Genomic DNA, 17,615 nt, shown 5'->3' on the forward strand with positions numbered 1-17,615 from the left:
GGAAAGGCAGAAGTAATACTCCAAAGCTTATCAAAAGAAGACACGAAAACAGGCATTTATTTAGTTCTTAAATGGAAATAATTTAATCTTTTTATCCTTTCTACTCCAAAGCTGAGCAAAGTCTCCAAAATTCTACAAATAATCACTGTAGAAAAGTTGAACATGGACACTTGTGTTTTTAAACACCACTATCTAATAACTCATTTTACTAAGAGCTGGTATCAAAGGTATGCATCAATTTTTTCCTGTATATTCTTTAACAATATCCTCTCACTCTTCTAAGTTAATCTGTGAAAGTAATCAAAATAAGCTTATATCCTTTTTTTCATTAGGCTCAGTATTTACAACCAATTCTTAGTAACTTTCAGAATTCAAGTGAACTTTACTTTTCCAAATGGTTACTTAAGAGGCTTTTAATACATTTTAAAAAATATTTGTTATTCATGCCCTAAGATCACATCAAGGGACCTCAGCAATCTTGAGTTTCTGTATGTCTCCCCTTGCTTTTGAAGATAACCTCTAAAGTGAAGAAGACAGAAAAGAAAGACCTTGTATGAAATAGGGCATATAGCTAAATATATGAATACAGTTCAATCCCTGGGTCAAGAAGATCGCCTGGAGTAGGAAATGGCACCCCGCTCCAGTATTCTTGCCTGGAGAATTCAATGGACAGAGCAGCATAGCAGGCTACAGTCCGTGGGGATGCAAAGAGTCAAACAACATATAGTGTACATGCCAATATGTTTAGTAATATATAAACACATGCCTTGATTCCAGAATAACTGAATTTATAGTTCCACTGATACATTTGGCAGGGAGGGTGTCTGAGAGTCATTTCAGAAATGTAACTAAGTAAATTCAGAATAAAGCTAACACCTTGCTTCATTTGCCAAATGGTGCTGCCTTGCTCAGGTATTCTGAGCTTTAATATTATTTAGAAAATACTTTCCAGTTAAAAATCATGAATGGAATTAGTTAATATCAAGAGTGATTCCCAGTGTAGAAGGAGGGAGAAGCTCTCACCACCAGAGTAACGTACAGGCCATTAGCTGCCCTGACATGAGTGGCATGTTTCATCAGCAGCAATGTCACGAAGCCATCAAGATTAAAAAATGTCAACCCAGTCCAGTATTCTTGCCTGGAGAATCCCATGGACGGAGAGAGGAGCCTGGCGGGCTATAGTGCACGAGGTGGCCGAGTCAGACACAACTGAGCGACTAACACCATCTCGGAAGAACTCCTAAATACTGAAGATATAATTGCAAGCTACTGTCATCTGCAACTCATTTGGACATTCTAATTGGATTATTTTTTCTATTTCACAAATAAATATTTTTACCATCATAATCCCTAGATATTGTTTACTGATAACTTTAATTAACATGAAATGGACTGGTCCATATTTTTAAATTAAAAAAGTGGTTCTCACTTCCACAGTATTAACCATTTTTTCAGGAACTTAATTAACAAATAAATCAAGACAATGAATAAAACAGAGTCTCTAAAGGATTATATTCATTTGGAATTATTATGTTTTTTGCTTTTTACTTTTTTCTCTTTTCCTGCGGTCATCCTTCTTAATTAATCAAAATTACAGATTAGAAAAAAGCACTAATTTTGGTTTAAAAAAGATTATTTGGGATATATTGCCTCTGTCTTGTACTTCACTGCTATGATGCTGGGCTTTATTATACTTTTATTCCCATTTGGGATACTTTAGTATAGTCTTGCTCCATATATTACAACTTCAGGTAAGAATCAGGAAAAAGTTTGACCCATGAGAAGAAAATGATATTTACATTTAACACTCTTACAACTTCTATACCAAATGGAAAATCAATGTGACTCTAAAAGTCAGCAGATAACACGAGCTGAATAAGAACCAATGATGTACATTTGGTGTTAAAAAGCTTGTAAACCTAGCCCTAAAGATAGTGTGGTAAAAGATTATAACAAACTTATTTAGAATTAAGTAACAGTAACTGGACTGCAAGGAGATGCAACCAGTCCATTCTAAAGGAGATCAGTCCTGGGTGTTCATTGGAAGGTCTGATGCTGAGGCTGTAACTCCAATACTTTGGCCACCTGATGAGAAGAGTCAACTCACTGGAAAATACCCTGATGCTGGGAAAGACTGAAGGTGACAGGAGAAGGGGATGACAGAGGATGAGACGGTTGGGTGGCGTCACTGACAACGGACATGAGTTTGAGTAAGCCCCAGGAATTGGTGATGGACAGGGAGGCCTGGCGTGCTGCAGTCCATGGAGTCACAAAGAGCTGAGTGACTGAACTGAACTGAACAGTAATAACCAGGTAATGTAAACTGATTAAATTGTAAAGTATCAGATGAAATCACATTTACTTTATTATTCAGTATATTATACCAAGCACTGTATTTTGTTAATAATAATTCCGTCCAAGGTAAGGAGCAGGGCTGTGCTTTGCTGGAGCAGCTGTGAAGAGATACCCCAAACCCAAGGTAAGAGAAACCCAAGTAAGATGGTAGGTGTTGCAAGAGGGCAGCAGAGGGCAGACATACTGAAACCATACTCACAAAAAACTAGTCAATCTAATCACACTAGGACCACAGCCTTGTCTAACTCAATGAAACCAAGCCATGTCTACGGGGCAACCCATGTCTACGGGTCATGGTGGAGAGGTCTGACAGAATGTGGTCCACTGGAGAAGGGAATGGCAAACCACTTCAGTATTCTTGCCTTGAGAACCCCATGAACAGTATGAAAAGGCAAAATGACAGGACTGAAAAAGGAACTACCCAGGTCAGTAGGTGCCCAATATGCTACTGGAGATCAGTGGAGAAATAACTCCAGAAAGAATGAAGGGATGGAGCCAAAGCAAAAACAATACCCAGCTGTGGATGTGACTCGTGATAGAAGCAAGATCCGATGCTGTAAAGAGCAATATTGCATAGGAACCTGGAACGTCAGATCCATGAATCAAGGCAAATTGGAAGTGGTCAAACAAGAGATGGCAAGAGTGAACGTCGACATTCTAGGAATCAGCGAATTAAAATGGACTGGAATGGGTGAATTTCACTCAGATGACCATTATGTCTACTACCGCGGGCAGGAATCCCTCAGAAGAAATGGAGTAGCCATCATGATCAACAAGAGTCTGAAATGCAGTACTTGGATGCAATCTCAAAAACGACAGAATGATCTCTGTTCGTCTACAAGGCAAACGATTCAGTATCACAGTTATCCAAGTCTATGCCCCAACCAGTAAAGCTGAAGAAACTGAAGTTGAACGGTTTTATGAAGACCTACAAGACCTTTTAGAACTAACACCCAAAAAAGATGTCCTTTTCATTATAGGGGACTGGAATGGAAAAGTAGGAAGTCAAGAAACACCTGGAGTAACAGGTAAATTTGGCCTTGGAATGAGGAATGAAGCAGGGCAAAGACTAATGGAGTTTTGCCAAGAAAATGCACTGGTCATAGCAAACACCCTCTTCCAACAACACAAGAGAAGACTCTACACATGGACATCACCAGATGGTCAACACCAAAATCAGACTGATTATATTCTGTGCAGCCAAAGATGGAGAAGCTCTATACAGTCAGCAAAAACAAGACCAGGAGCTGACTGTGGCTCAGATCATGAACTCCTTATTACCAAATTCAGACTCAAATTGAAGAAAGTAGGGAAAACCACTAGACTATTCAGGTATGACCTCAATCAAATCCCTTATGATTATACAGGGGAAGTGAGAAATAGATTGAAGGGCCTAGATCTGATAGATAGAGTGCCTGATGAACTATGGAATGAGGTTCGTGACATTGTCCAGGAGACAGGGATCAAGACCATCCGCATGGAAAAGAAATGCAAAAAAAGCAAAATGGCTGTCTGAGGAAGCCTTATAAATGGCTGTTTAAAGAAGAGAAGCAAAAAACAAAGGAGAAAAGGAAAGATATAAGCATCTCAAAGCAGAGTCCCAAAGAATAGCAAGAAGAGGTAAGAAAGCCTTCTTTAGCAATCAGTGCAAAGAAATCGAGGAAAACAACAGAATGGGAAAGACTAGAGATCTCTTCAAGAAAATCAGAGCTACCAAGGGAACATTTCATGCAAAGATGGGCTCAGTAAAGGACAGAAATGGTATGGACCTAACAGAAGCAGAAGATATTAAGAAGAGGTGGAAAGAATACACAGAAGAACTGTACAAAAAAGATCTTCACGACCAAGATAATCGTGATGATGTGATCAGTAATATAGAGCCAGACATCTTGGAATGTGAAGTCAAGTGGGCCTTAGAAAGCATCACTAGGAACAAAGCTAGTGGAGGTAATGGAATTCCAGTTGAGCTATTTCAAATCCTGAAAGATGATGCTGTGAAAGTGCTGCACTCAATATGCCAGCAAATTTGGAAAACTCAGCAGTGGCCACAGGACTGGAAAAGGTCAGTTTTCATTCCAATTCCAAAGAAAGGCAATGCCAAAGAATGCTCAAACTACTGCACAATTGCACTCATCTCACATGTTAGTAAAGTACTGCTCAAAATTCTCCAAGCCAGGCTTCAGCAATACATGAACCGTGAACTCCCTGATGTTCAAGCTGGTTTTAGAAAAGGCAGAGGAACCAGAGATCAAATTGCCAACATCCGCTGGATCATGGGAAAAGCAAGAGAGTTCCAAAAAAAAAAACCATCTATTTCTGCTTTATTGACTATGCCAAAGCACTTGACTGTGTGGATCACAATGAACTGTGGAAAATTCTGAAAGAGATGGGAATACCAGACCACCTGACCTGCCTCTTGAGAAATCTGCATGCAGGTCAGGAAGCAACAGTTAGAACTGGACATGGAACAACAGACTGGTTCCAAATAGGAAAAGGAGGACGTCAAGGCTGTATATTGTCCCCCTGCTTATTTAACTTCTATGCAGAGTACATCACGAGAAACGCTGGACTGGAAGAAACACAAGCAGGAATCAAGATTGGTGGGAGAAATATCAGTAACCTCAGATATGCAGATGATACCACCCTTATGGCAGAAAGTGAAGAGGAACTCAAAAGCCTCTTGATGAAAGTGAAAGAGGAGAGCCAAAAAGTTGGCTTAAAGCTCAACATTCAGAAAACGAAGATCATGGCCTCCGGTCCCATCACTTCATGGGAAATAGATGGGGAAACAGTGTCAGACTTTATTTTTTTGGGCTCCAAAATCACTGCAGATGGTGACTACAGCCATGTAATTAAAAGACGCTTACTCCTTGGAAGGAAAGTTATGACCAACCTAGATAGCATATTCAAAAGCAGAGACATTACTTTGCCGACTAAGGTCCGTCTAGTCAAGGCTATGGTTTTTCCTGTTGCCATGTATGGATGTGAGAGTTGGACTGTGAAGAAAGCTGAGCATCGAAGAATTGATGCTTTTGAACTGTGGTGTTGGAGAAGACTCTTGAGAGTCCCTTGGACTGCAAGGAGATCCAACCAGTCCATTCTCAAGGAGATCAACCCTGGGATTTCTTTGGAAGGAATGATGGTAAAGCTGAAACTCCAGTACTTTGGCCACCTCATGTGAAGAGTTGACTCATTGGAAAAGACTCTGATGCTGGGAGGGCTTGGGGCAGGAGGAGAAGGGGACGACTGAAGATAAGATGGCTGGATGGCTTCACGGACTCGATGGACATGAGTCTGAGTGAACTCTGCGAGATGGTGATGGACAGGGAGGCCTGGTGTGCTGCGATTCATGGGGTCACAAAGAGCCAGACACGACTGAGCAACTGATGTACCCGCTTTGTATAAAGATTGTATCATTTAATCTTCACCACAGACCTATACATTCAGTGTTACTATTTTTATTGTTACTCCATTTCCCAAGTGAAGAAATGAGGCACAAGGAAATATACTCCTTTATCCAAGATCTTATAGTCAATTAAGAGACAGAGCTGGGATTCAAACCTGTGTCCACCTGACCCAGAGCCCTTGATCTTTAACCCTTATTCTAAACTCCTCCTGAGTTCACTCCAAAGGTGAAAAGCAGAACTTAAACGCTTGTGAACTACAACACATAAAGCAGGAATCAGCAACTCCTAAAGTCTGAGGTCAGCTTTGTACTTTCCATATATCCTTACCTCTTCTGTGCTTTTTAAAGTTAAAAACCTCACTATCAACCTTTTACCTGTTATTGTTACATTTCACATCTGCTCTGTCCTATTTTCCTTGGTAACAATCTCTCTTTCCCATCTGGAGTTTGGTTCTCTGAGAGAGATTACACAAAGCAGAAGTAATATAACAGGCAAATATCAAGGCACCTCGGAATGACCCACTATGCCTGCTTCTCAATGTTTCCCCCAGAGCAATGGAGGTGCTGAGCAAATTCCTTCAACATGCATCATCTTTCACGATCAAGACAGCATTTTCTCCACCCATCTTGACAGATTTCCTAGGAATTCCATGCAGGTTTTCATAACAGGGAAATCAGAAAGTGCTGTATCGGCAGATTCAGGCATTAGTCAAATAAATGCCAGACTTAAACCATGAAAATAATGAATTCCTTAAAATGTACCTGTAACAAGACATTTGATTTTATCAAATTGTTATCAAAGGTAGAGTTTTAAAAAGCAGACAACAGAGGGTTCATTGACTTTGCATCATTTAAATCAAGGCTTATGCCATTTTTAATAATCCCAAACAGTCACCTGTCCTTTGGCACCAAGTTATTTCTGGATTATCACAGGATATATTTTCTTTATACTGCAGCTTTAAGATTCAGCAATCTTGTGAATCACTGGTAACAAACTACTAATAAAAAGCTTCATATAAATGGAGCTCTCACACACTGTCTTACATACATACATGACTACTGGAAAAACCACAGCTTTGACTATACAGACCTTTGTCACCTCTTTTTAATACACTGTCTATATTTGTCATAGCTTTTCTTCTAAGGAGCATAAAAGGAGAGTTGGATCATAAAGAATCCTGAGCACCAAAGAATTAATGTTTTTGAACTGTGGTGTTGGAGAAGACTCTTGAGAGTCCCTTGGACTGCAAGGAGATTAAACCAGTCAATCCTAAAGGAAATCAGTCCTGAATATTCATTGGAAGGACTGATGCTGAAGCTCAAACTCCAATACTTTGGCCACCTGAGGCGAAGAGCTGACTCCTTGGAAAAGACCCTGATGCTGGTAAAGACTGAGGGCAGGAGGAGAAGGGGAACGACAGGATGAGATGGTTGAATGGCATCATGGACTCAAGGGACATGTTTGAGCTAACTCTGGGAATTGGTGAAGGACAGGGAAGCCTGGCGTGCTGCAGTTCATGGAGTTGCAAAGAGTCAGAGATGACTGAGCGACTGAACAACAACAATGTGCCATAAACATAATACATTCAATGTAACTTGTAAGGGGCAATCATCAATTTAATAGAATATGGTTTGTATATACTTTTATATATTTATATATTATATATTTAATGCAAAGAAAAGTAGAATTATTTTACTAATTATTCAAATTTCCTCTTATTTTGTAATTTTCTTTTCCTCACATTTCAAATTCCTTTTTACTAAGTGCACTGTCTTGCTAATTCAGTCAGTTCAGTTCAGTTGCTCAGTCGTGTTCAACTCTCTGCAACCCCATGAATTGCAGCATGCCAGGCCTCCTTGTCTATCACCAACCCCCGGAGTTCACTCAAACTCACATCCATTGAGTCCGTGATGCCATCTAGCCATCTCATCCTCTGCCGTCCCCTTCTCCTTCTGTCCACAATCCCTCCCAGTATCAGAGTCTTTTCCAATGAGTCAACTCTTTGCATGACGTGGCTAAAGTATTGGAGCTTCAGCTTTAGCATCAGTCCTTCCAAAGGACACCCAGGACTGATCTCCTTTAGAATGGTCTGGTTGGATCTCCTTGCAGTCCAAGGGACTTTCAAGTCTTCTCCAACATCACAGTTCAAAAGCATTAATTCTTTGGCGCTCAGCCTTCTTTACAGTCCAACTCTCACATCCATACATGACCACTGGAAAAACCATAGCCTTGACTAGACGGACCTTTGTTGGCAAAGTAATGTCTCTGCTTTTCAATATGCTATCTAGGTTGGTCATAATTTTCCTTCCGAGGAGGAAGCATCTTTTAATTTCATGGTTGCAATCACCATCTGCAGTGATTTTGGAGCCCCAAAAGAGAAAGTCTGACACTGTCTTGCTAACTAAATGGCCAGTTAAAAGAATATAAATTTCTTCATAGGATCAAGTAGGTCTTGCCTCTAGAACCCTTTCCAGGTGCATCTTTAAGTGATTTCTCAGTGGCTGAGAGGTGAAGAATCTGCCTGTAATGCAGGCGACCTGGGTTTGATCCTTGGGTTGGGAAGATCCCTGGAGAAGGGAAATGGCAACCCACTTCAGTATCCTTGCTTGGAAAAATCTCATGGACAGAGAAGCCTGGTGGGCTACGGTCGCGAAGAGTCAGACATGACTGAGCGACTAATACTAACAGAAATTTAGCCAATTATAAATCACATTCCTCCACTCTAGCAATAAAACTCATCATTTCAACCTCATATTGTGAAAAAGACATAAAACGTAAAAGTAAACTAATCATTTTTGCTAAACCAAATTCCAGTGAAAGAAAGTGGATTTCATAAAATAGAACTGGAGAGAATCTAAAAATATAGTTCCATTAAAACCTATGCAGAAACCTAGAGAGTCTAGAGAAAATATAGGAAAGTGATCTGATTAGAAATAATTAGAACAGAACACAAAGATGGACTCAAATATTTGAGTGAGGCGAGTTCTTTTATAAAAAGATTAACAATAGGAAGTTCCAGTTAAAATAATTAATGAAAATGTAAATCAAGCTGCATTTAGCTTGATTAACTCAGTAAAGGGTTTCAAAAGAGCTGTGTATCCTTCTCTTTTATACAAAGGCTTCAGATTAGCAGGTTCAGAAGGAATTGTCTTCAAGGTGAAAACTGTCTGCAGATACCCTGGTTAACTGGAAATAGGCTAGCGACTTTGTCAATACTCTGAAAATTTATTTAAATATCCTCACAATTCTTGCTCACAGGCTCCAGGCTTTGAAAACTCAAAAGACTATTTTCCAAGCACAGAGGAGCATCACTTTTGCTGCCTTACTCCAGGAGAAATCCTTGACTGAGAGATAAGATCATTTTCTCTTGAAGCTATTCGAGAAATGCTCTGTACCTCAGTGGAGAATGCACAGTCGCCAAACACCATGAATTCGGTTCAGACGGAGAAGGGGAAGCCCCTGAGTTGAACCCTTATTAACATGACATTATGGCTGTAACTGTACATGAACATGAGGTTATCAAGGTTACAGTTCCCATGGCACTCATTCCAAAGCATCGCAACAACACAAAGTCTTCTATTTTTAAATAGCCACTCGAGGTTTCTTAAATGTGAAGTGAGACTAATAACAGCACCTAATTTAATGACCATTATGGGAATTAAATCAGATTGTACAAAATGACCTTAGCAGGAAGCCTGGCATGTAAATAGGGCTTCCTGTTATTATTTAACACCTTGGTGGCTCAGATGGTAAAGAATCCGTCTACATGCAGGAGACTTGGGTTTGATCCCTGGGTTGGGAAGATCCCCTGGAAGAGGACAAGGGAACCCACTGCAGTATTTTTGCCTGGAGAATCCCATGAACAGAGGAGCCTGGGGATTACCTGCAAAGAGCTGGACATGACTGAGCGACTAGGCAGAGAACAACACATACCACACCACCACTTCAACATGCCCAGGTCTCTGAGGGGTGGCTTTTCCCATTTCAGGTCCTGCCTTCAACTCTCCATATCTAAGCCTCTCTTTATACAACTCCCAGCCCCTCCCCACAAAAACACACCAACTCACTACAATTGTGCCTCCTGCCACTTTACTCAAACCGTTCCTGCCAAAGTCCCCTCTTTAATTAACACAGCAGCAAGCATGTCTAGTAATTTTCATGCAACAGAAAAACACATTTCATATTTTACAAAACACAGAGCTGAAATAATAATATACACAAATAATCTAAAATCCAGTAATACCAATCTGATACATACTTTTGGTTTTAAACATAAACTTGACTCCAATTCTTTTCATTTCCTTAGACCATTACTGTTAGAAAATTTAATAGGAAAAACATAAACAAATCAATGTTCTAAAAGTATCATAATCAATCTTATAGAAGCAAAATGCTTGATCTTCCAAGATAAAAGTTAAATTAATGAATTTTTTTTTTTACCAATTTCCCAGGTATAGTTTTAGTTGGATTATGACAAAATGAAAAACCAGCATCATCTTCTTTGAACTATAAATACAAAGCAGCTCTCACAACTTTTATTTGGATATTTGATAATTAAAAAAATAGCTGTCAAGTAAAAATATTAGTCAATAAATACTTGCATAATATTTGGCCTTTGAAAAAAGTTTCACTTCAATGTCACATATAAAACGTATTCTGAGGATAAGTAAAGGTACTGACATTAAAATAAGCACAGACAAAATGGAAACTTTATGACAAGGAAAGCTTAGTCACAAATCTTGCCTTGATTTTCATTTTCTTGAATTCTTTCGAGTGTTCAACCCACTGAAGGCAAGAACAGAGTCATGGAACAGCGAAACATGCTAACACACTGTCATCATCTCTAGGGGCAGAAGGACACTTTCAGTTTCATGAGCTTTCCTAGGGCTCCTTCTGACAAGGGGTTATACCGCCCGCTCCACTTCTGCCAGTCCCTTTCCAAAGGCTGCCGTTTACGACAACCTACAGTGCAGCTTCCAACAGCATCGCGCTGACTGGCCTGCTGGGTAGGGCTGTGAAGAGGAGGCCACCACGGGCACTGCTGCTGCATCTGTGCCCCGACCCAGCACTTCAGCGAGGGGGCCAAAGCGTGGGGGCAGGGGCGTGGTCAGAGACCCAGCCCACACGCTCCAAGCCCGACGCCAGGCTTGGGAGGCATCTTCCCAGAGGAGGGGGCGGGGATGTGTGCTAAGTCGCTTCAGTTGTGTCTGACTCTTTGTGACCCCATGGACTGTAGCCTACCAGGCTCCTCTGTCCATGCGGATTCTCCAGGCAAGAATACTAGAGCGGGTTGCTGTGCCCTCCTCCAGGGGATCTTCCCGGCCCAAGGACTGAACCTGTGTCTCTCAGTCTCCTGCATTGGCAGGAGGTTCTTTACCCACTAACGCAACCTGGGAAGCCGTTTTCCTACCATGCACAAAGATGCACAATGGGTAGCTATGGCCTTGGCCCATGTAACAAAGAAGAAAGAAGCCATCCAAAATCTAACTGCCATAGGGAAGAAGGAACTAAACCTTTACTTAGTACCTACTCTGTGCTAGAAGTGTAATAGAAAAGCTTTATATGTATATTATTTCCTTTACTGTCTTCTTCTCTATAATAAGGAGCACTGTTACTCCCAATTACACAGATGAGAAAAACAGGAAATTTAAGAAAACTGCCAAATAGGAGACAGAAAAAAAATGTACACTCAGGGTTATCTTCTGTGAAAAAGGTGGAAATGTGTTAAATAACATGTACCAGCCCTAAGAAAGGTGCTTTGGGGTTTTATAAGTTGCTCCCTTCCTGTTATCCTCAAGGTAGAACAAACATTCACGCTAAGAGGTGGCTTCCCATTCAAACCACAAAAGGAAGCGGGAAGCTTCAACTCTAAGGTCTCAGACACCAGAAAGCCAGTAGAATAAAGCATGAGCATGTCAAAATGAACCAAACTAGGAATTTGAGACACTCACTTCAGAAATGAAACTTGGAAAACTGCTGGCTTTCAATCACCAAGTCCCTTATGTATTCATGACTAAACAAGGGTTTGGTATAGCAGGCTATTTGAAATTAAGTTTCTCTTATGAGAGAGGATAGAAAGTAACCATCACCCATGCTCCAGTTTCCTTAAAAGAATAATTACTATCTTCCACGGAAAGTTTCACCAAAGCACTACCTGGTGTGCCCTCACGACAGCACTGCACTCACCCGAGGCCGAATTCATCATGTTCTGCTGCACCGGTGGGCTGGTCGGGGCGGTGACGTTCATCTGGGAGAGCATGGCCTTCCTGGGGTCCTGCCAGGTTGTTGTCTGATCTATGTGACTGAGACAAAAACATCCCCTGCGTTAGATAACACAGACGAGGCCCTACAAACAGCAGCCTCGCTTCGAAAAATAGGCTAGCTGTATGAACTAGCAGGCAGGCTTCTGAGTGAGCTCTGTAAAAGCAGTCTTACCACCTCGCTGCCCTCACTCTTCCTCTGCAAACTTTCCTCATCCTTCTATCACTGAACTTTCTGCTCTGAGATTTTGTAAGTGTAAAATCTGAAAGTTATGTCTGAAATTTTAACCGAAGGGAAATCATTTTCACCTACTAGACAATTAGCTGCCATAATTTAAAGTTTAAGTGTGATTTATAAATCATCTATAACAGTAGTCATACAAGCTAAACCCAAGATTCATTAGGGAATCACCCACTTTTTTTCCTCCCAAAGCTATAAATGCTAATTAACGATATAATTTGAAGACCCAAAACCCTTTACACTGAACAAAGCACAGAAAGATTAAACATTCTTATTATACTATATACTCCAAAGCCAAAACAGAAATACAAACTAAGTTTTGATTGTCTCCTGTTGATTAATGAAGGACTTTTTCATTTGCTAAACAAAACAGGTAAACATTTTCTATGTACTATTAACTTACTACAAAATGTCTAATACATATGCATATGGACATCTTCCTCTAAAAAACTGGGCATGAAAAATAGCTAAAAATTACATGAATATGAAACTACAAGGCATCTTGCACAGTATCTGGTTTACGAGTATGCATAAAAAATATTAGTTTTTATCTTCCAGCGAAGTGTAATTATTTCAGAGAAAGAAAAAAAAAAACTTTTAACCCATGAAACTACCTGAAATTTATCTTGAAGAAATAGACAGAGAAGTACTCAAAGATCTATGCCAAGTTCTCTTCTGTATAATTTATAGAAGCCAGATAACATCTAATGAAAGGCACTAATTAAATATTGCTACATATGATGTACTGTACTGCAGCTATTGAAAATACTTTAGAATAATATTTAGTAGAATAGAAAATATTAATAATAGAGATTATAGCAGAGTTTACAGATTATTAGTTTCTATGCTATTAAATATTCTAAAATATTTTCAATATATACTACATCATATGTAACAATATTTAACTAATCCCTTTCATTAGATGTTATCTGGCTTTCAATTTTTGGGCTTCCTTGATAGCTCAGCTGGTGAAGAATCCACCTGCAGTTCAGGAGACCCCGGTTCAATTCCTGGGTGAGGAAGATCCGCTAGAGAAGGGATAAGCTACCATTCTAGTACTCTGGCCTGGAGAATTCCAAGGACTGTATAATCCATGTGGTTGCAAACAGTCAGACACAACTGAGTGCTTTCAGTCACTCAGAGCTCTTTAAGGTAGACTGTAAAAGAGTATGTACAGCATGGAGCTAACTAACTGTTTAAGCCTGTATGCTGAAAGCACATGGGAAGGATACACATCAAAAGGTTTCTTTTTAATGAATTTTTACTGGAGTATATCTGCTTTATAATATTGTATTAGTTTCTTCCATAGAGCAAAGTGAATCAGCTATACATTCTAACATTAGAATGTTTTAACAGTGTTTCTTTCTAGATGGCAAAATTACAGAACTTTGTTTAATAATAGGAAAACCTAGAAAGACAGTCATGAACTCACTATCTTTGAAAAGGGTGTGGAAGAAATAAGGGTTATTTTTTTAAAAACTCAAATCATTCTTCCTATGGCTGTTTAAATTTCAAATCTGATTTCTCCTTGAATCATCCCCATGATACTTAATGTAAATGGTAAGGAAATGACACCCTGTGATTAATTTTCTTGAAACCTGAATGCTCTCATCAATAATATTATTTGATCAATAACACAGGGATCTAGGCGCTGACTAGTGCTGTGCTGTGATCAGCCACTCAGTCCTGTCCTAATCTTTGTGACCCCACAGACTGAACCTGGCCAGGCTCCTCTGTCCATGGGATTCTCCGGACAAGAACACTGGGGTGGCTTGCCATGTGCTCAGGCTAGAACAGACCTTAAATACTATCTCCTGGAGATGGGAGAATCCTTCTTCCTAAGGAAGGAGAAAGAAGAGGAAAACAGAGGGCGTAGAAGTGTGAAAAATTTGTACACTTGGGAATAACAATGATACCTGACAACTGACTGCTATTACAAAGCAACTAACAACGCTGAGAGAAAATATTTAACTGAGTACACAGTCTCTCAAATATTGCCTGAGCAGCACTTCACCACCAGTCACAGGTGGTTTTCAGCAGTTGCACTAGCATTGCTCAGGTCTAGATAATACACGTAAAACCTTGTTCAAGTCTGGATATGTAAACACCTTGTTCCAACAGATCACCTTCCTGTCAAGCCCAGTAGCAGCTAACTCTTTTTCCATCCTTCAGTGAGTCACTGAACAAACTAAACCATAAAATGTTTTCTAGATAGTCTCGTGCTTATAAAGCAGTACACATGATAATTAATACAGTCACACGGAAGGAAAGAAACTTGAAACCGGTAACACAACCAAAATGTAGGGAAATGCTCTGTTTCTCACTGCCTGTTATAATGTTAAGAAACCAGGAAAAGTGGCCAGTGATTCATTATTACTAGCTCTTAAATTTCAATCAAATCGTGTGCCACCTGCCTACTCCTTGTCTGCAGCACTTCTGAAAATCCGTTACATTGTGAGGGGTGAAAGAGAAGAGGCTGGCAGGTTCAGGATTTTAACTGCTGAAGGTTTTCTAATATCTATCTAACAGCTGGGTTTCTCTGAAAACTAACCAATGACATAAATCCCATTAATCCTTCATAACTAGATTGAAGTCCACCTAAGGGCTTAGGAAGACCCTATTCTGATGACTAATAGAACAACAAATCTTCCCAGATAGAGGAGGCAATCCATAAATCTGTTCTTAAGGTTTTCATCTCCTTTAAACTAGGCTTTTAAATATAATGCAGAGAAAGCATAACTTCACTGCTCTTAAGAGTGACTATTTTGCTGAAATGCTACTAAGTGTACAAATGCTAAAATTTCTTCCCCTATAAAGGTTTCTGTTGAACCTCAGTAAGCTAGTTTAGAGAGGCACAGAGCTATTCTATGTTACTTCAGTAGATGTTTCACTTACTCAAAGAAGATCTACTTTTCTTTAAGGAATAAATATGCCATCATCTAAACTGTCCCAAACATAAAAGTATTGAGTGCCTGACGAACTATGGACAGAGGTTCGTGACACTGTAGAAGAGGCAGTGATTAAAACCATGCCCAAGAAAAAGAAATGCAAAAAGGCAAAACAGCTGTCTGAGGAGGCCTTACAAATAGCTGAGAAAAGAGGAGAACTGAAAGGCAAAGGAGAAAAGGAAAGATACACCCATTTGAATGCAGAGTTCCAAATAGCAAGGAGAGATAAGAAAGCCTTCCTCAGCGATCAATGCAAAGAAATAGAGGGAAAAACAGAATGGGAAAGACTAGAGATCTCTTCAAGAAAATTAGAGATACCAAGGGAACATTTCATGCAAAGATGGGCTCGATAAAGGACAGAAATGGTATGGACCTAACAGAAGAAGAAGATATTAAGAAGAGGTGTCAAGAATACACAGAAGAACTATACAAAAAACATATTCTTGACCCAGATAATCACGATGGTGTGATCACTCACCTAGAGCCAGACATCTTGGAGTGTGAAGTCAAGTGGGCCTTAAGAAACATCATTATGAACAAAGATAGTGGAGGTGATGGAATTCCAGCTGAACCATTTCAAATCCCGTTAAGGTGCTACACTCAATATGTCAGCAAATTTGGAAAACTCAGTAGTGGCCACAAAACTGGAAAATGTCAGGTTTCATTCCAATCTCAAAGAAGGGCAATGCCAAAGAATGCTCAAACTACTGAACAACTGCACTCCTTTCATGATAGCAAAGTAATGCTCAAAATTCTCCAAGTCAGGCTTCAACAGTACATGAACCAAGAACTTCCAGATGCTCAAGCTGGATTTAGAAAAGGCAGAGGAACCAGAGATCAAATTGCCAACATCTATTGGATCATAGAAAAAGCAAGAGAATTCCAGAAAAACATCTGCTTCATTGACTATGCTAAAGCCTTTGACTGTGTGGATCACAATAAACTGTGGAAAAATTTTTTTAAGAGATGGCAATACCAGACCACTTTCCTGCCTCCTGAGAAATCGGTATGCAGGTCAAGAAGCAACAGTTAGAACCGGACATGGAACGATGGACTGGCTGAAAATTGGGAAAGGAGTATGTCAAGGCTGTGTATTGTCATTCTGTTTATTTAACTTATATGCAGAGTACATCATGTGAAATGCCAGGCTGGATGAAGCACACGCTCGAGTCAAGACTGTCAGGAAAAATATCAATAACTTCTGATTTGCAAATGACACCACCCTTATGGCAGAAAGTGAAGAGAAACTAGAGAAACTCTTGATGAAAGTGAAAGAGGAGAGTGAAAAAGCTGGCTTAAAACTCAATATTCAAAAAACTAAGATCAGGGCATCCAGTCCTATCACCTCATGGCAAATAGATGGGGTAACAATGGAAACAGTGACAAACTTTATTTTCTTGGGTTCCAAAATGACTGCAGATGGTGACTGCAGCCAAAAAAATAAAAGACACTGGCTTCTTGGAAGAAAAGCTACAACAAACCTAGACAGCATATTAAAAAGCAGACACATTACCTTGCCAACAAAGGTCCATCTAGTCAAAGTTATGGTTTTTCCCCTATGCGACAGTTGGACCATAAAGAAAGCTGAGTGCCGAAGAATTGACGCTTTTGAACTGTGGTGTTGGAGAAGACTCTTGAGAGTCCCTTGGATTGCAAGGAGATCCAACCAGTGAACCCTAAAAGATATCAATCCTGAATATTCACTGGAAGGACTGATGCTAAAGCTGAAGCTCCAATACTTTGGCCATCTGATGCGAAGAGCCGATTCATTAGAGAAGACCCTGATGATGGGAAAGACTGAAGGCAGGAGGAGGAGGAGACGACAAAGAATGAGATAGTTGGATGTCATCACTGACTTGATGGACGTGAGTTTGAGTAAGCTCCAGGAGATGGTGAAGGACAGGGAGGCCTGGGGTGCTGCAGTCCATGGGCTGCAAAGAGACACGACTGAGAAACTGAACAACAGTAACAAACTGTCCCAAGTATAAACGCATATGACCACTTAGATGCCAAAGGGAATATGAAACAGAATTAACTTTAGAGTTTTTGTCTTCACTTATTCTATAAGAATCATGAATACTGTTTTATCCTGAAGCCAATTTGTAGCAGTACATCTAAAAATATCTAGTTTTCCTTTTTACCACAAGAATAAGAATCTTTACAAAAACATTTCATACAACAAAGAAGCATTTTTTGGTAAGAAATTTTGCCAGGCCTACTCTTCCACCAGATACCTGCACGGGACTTTCCTTCATCTCCTCTGGTCTTTGCTCAAATGGCTTATCCCCATTGAGGATTTCTGTAGTCACGTCATTTAAAATCCACCCTATTTAAACTCTACTCCTTCTTCACTTTATTTTTGTTTGATTACCTTTTATCATTATCTGACATATAATATACTTAT

At 39.8% G+C, this 17,615-nt stretch overlaps 1 protein-coding gene across 8 annotated transcripts in view; it reads right to left on the reverse strand.

The window, feature by feature from the left end:
• Nucleotides 1-17,615, reverse strand: part of YAP1 (Yes1 associated transcriptional regulator) — a 140,817-nt gene that overhangs the window by 62,433 nt on the left and 60,769 nt on the right. For all 8 annotated transcript variants that reach the window (XM_069554829.1, XM_069554825.1, XM_069554827.1 and 5 more), the window contains exon 3: nt 11,949-12,064. In XM_069554829.1, the coding sequence (XP_069410930.1) occupies nt 11,949-12,064 (116 nt within the window). The remainder of the gene's footprint in view (nt 1-11,948; nt 12,065-17,615) is intronic.

Source organism: Ovis canadensis, chromosome 15, assembly GCF_042477335.2.
Source record: "Ovis canadensis isolate MfBH-ARS-UI-01 breed Bighorn chromosome 15, ARS-UI_OviCan_v2, whole genome shotgun sequence".
In the NCBI taxonomy this organism is placed as follows: Eukaryota; Metazoa; Chordata; class Mammalia; order Artiodactyla; family Bovidae; genus Ovis; species Ovis canadensis.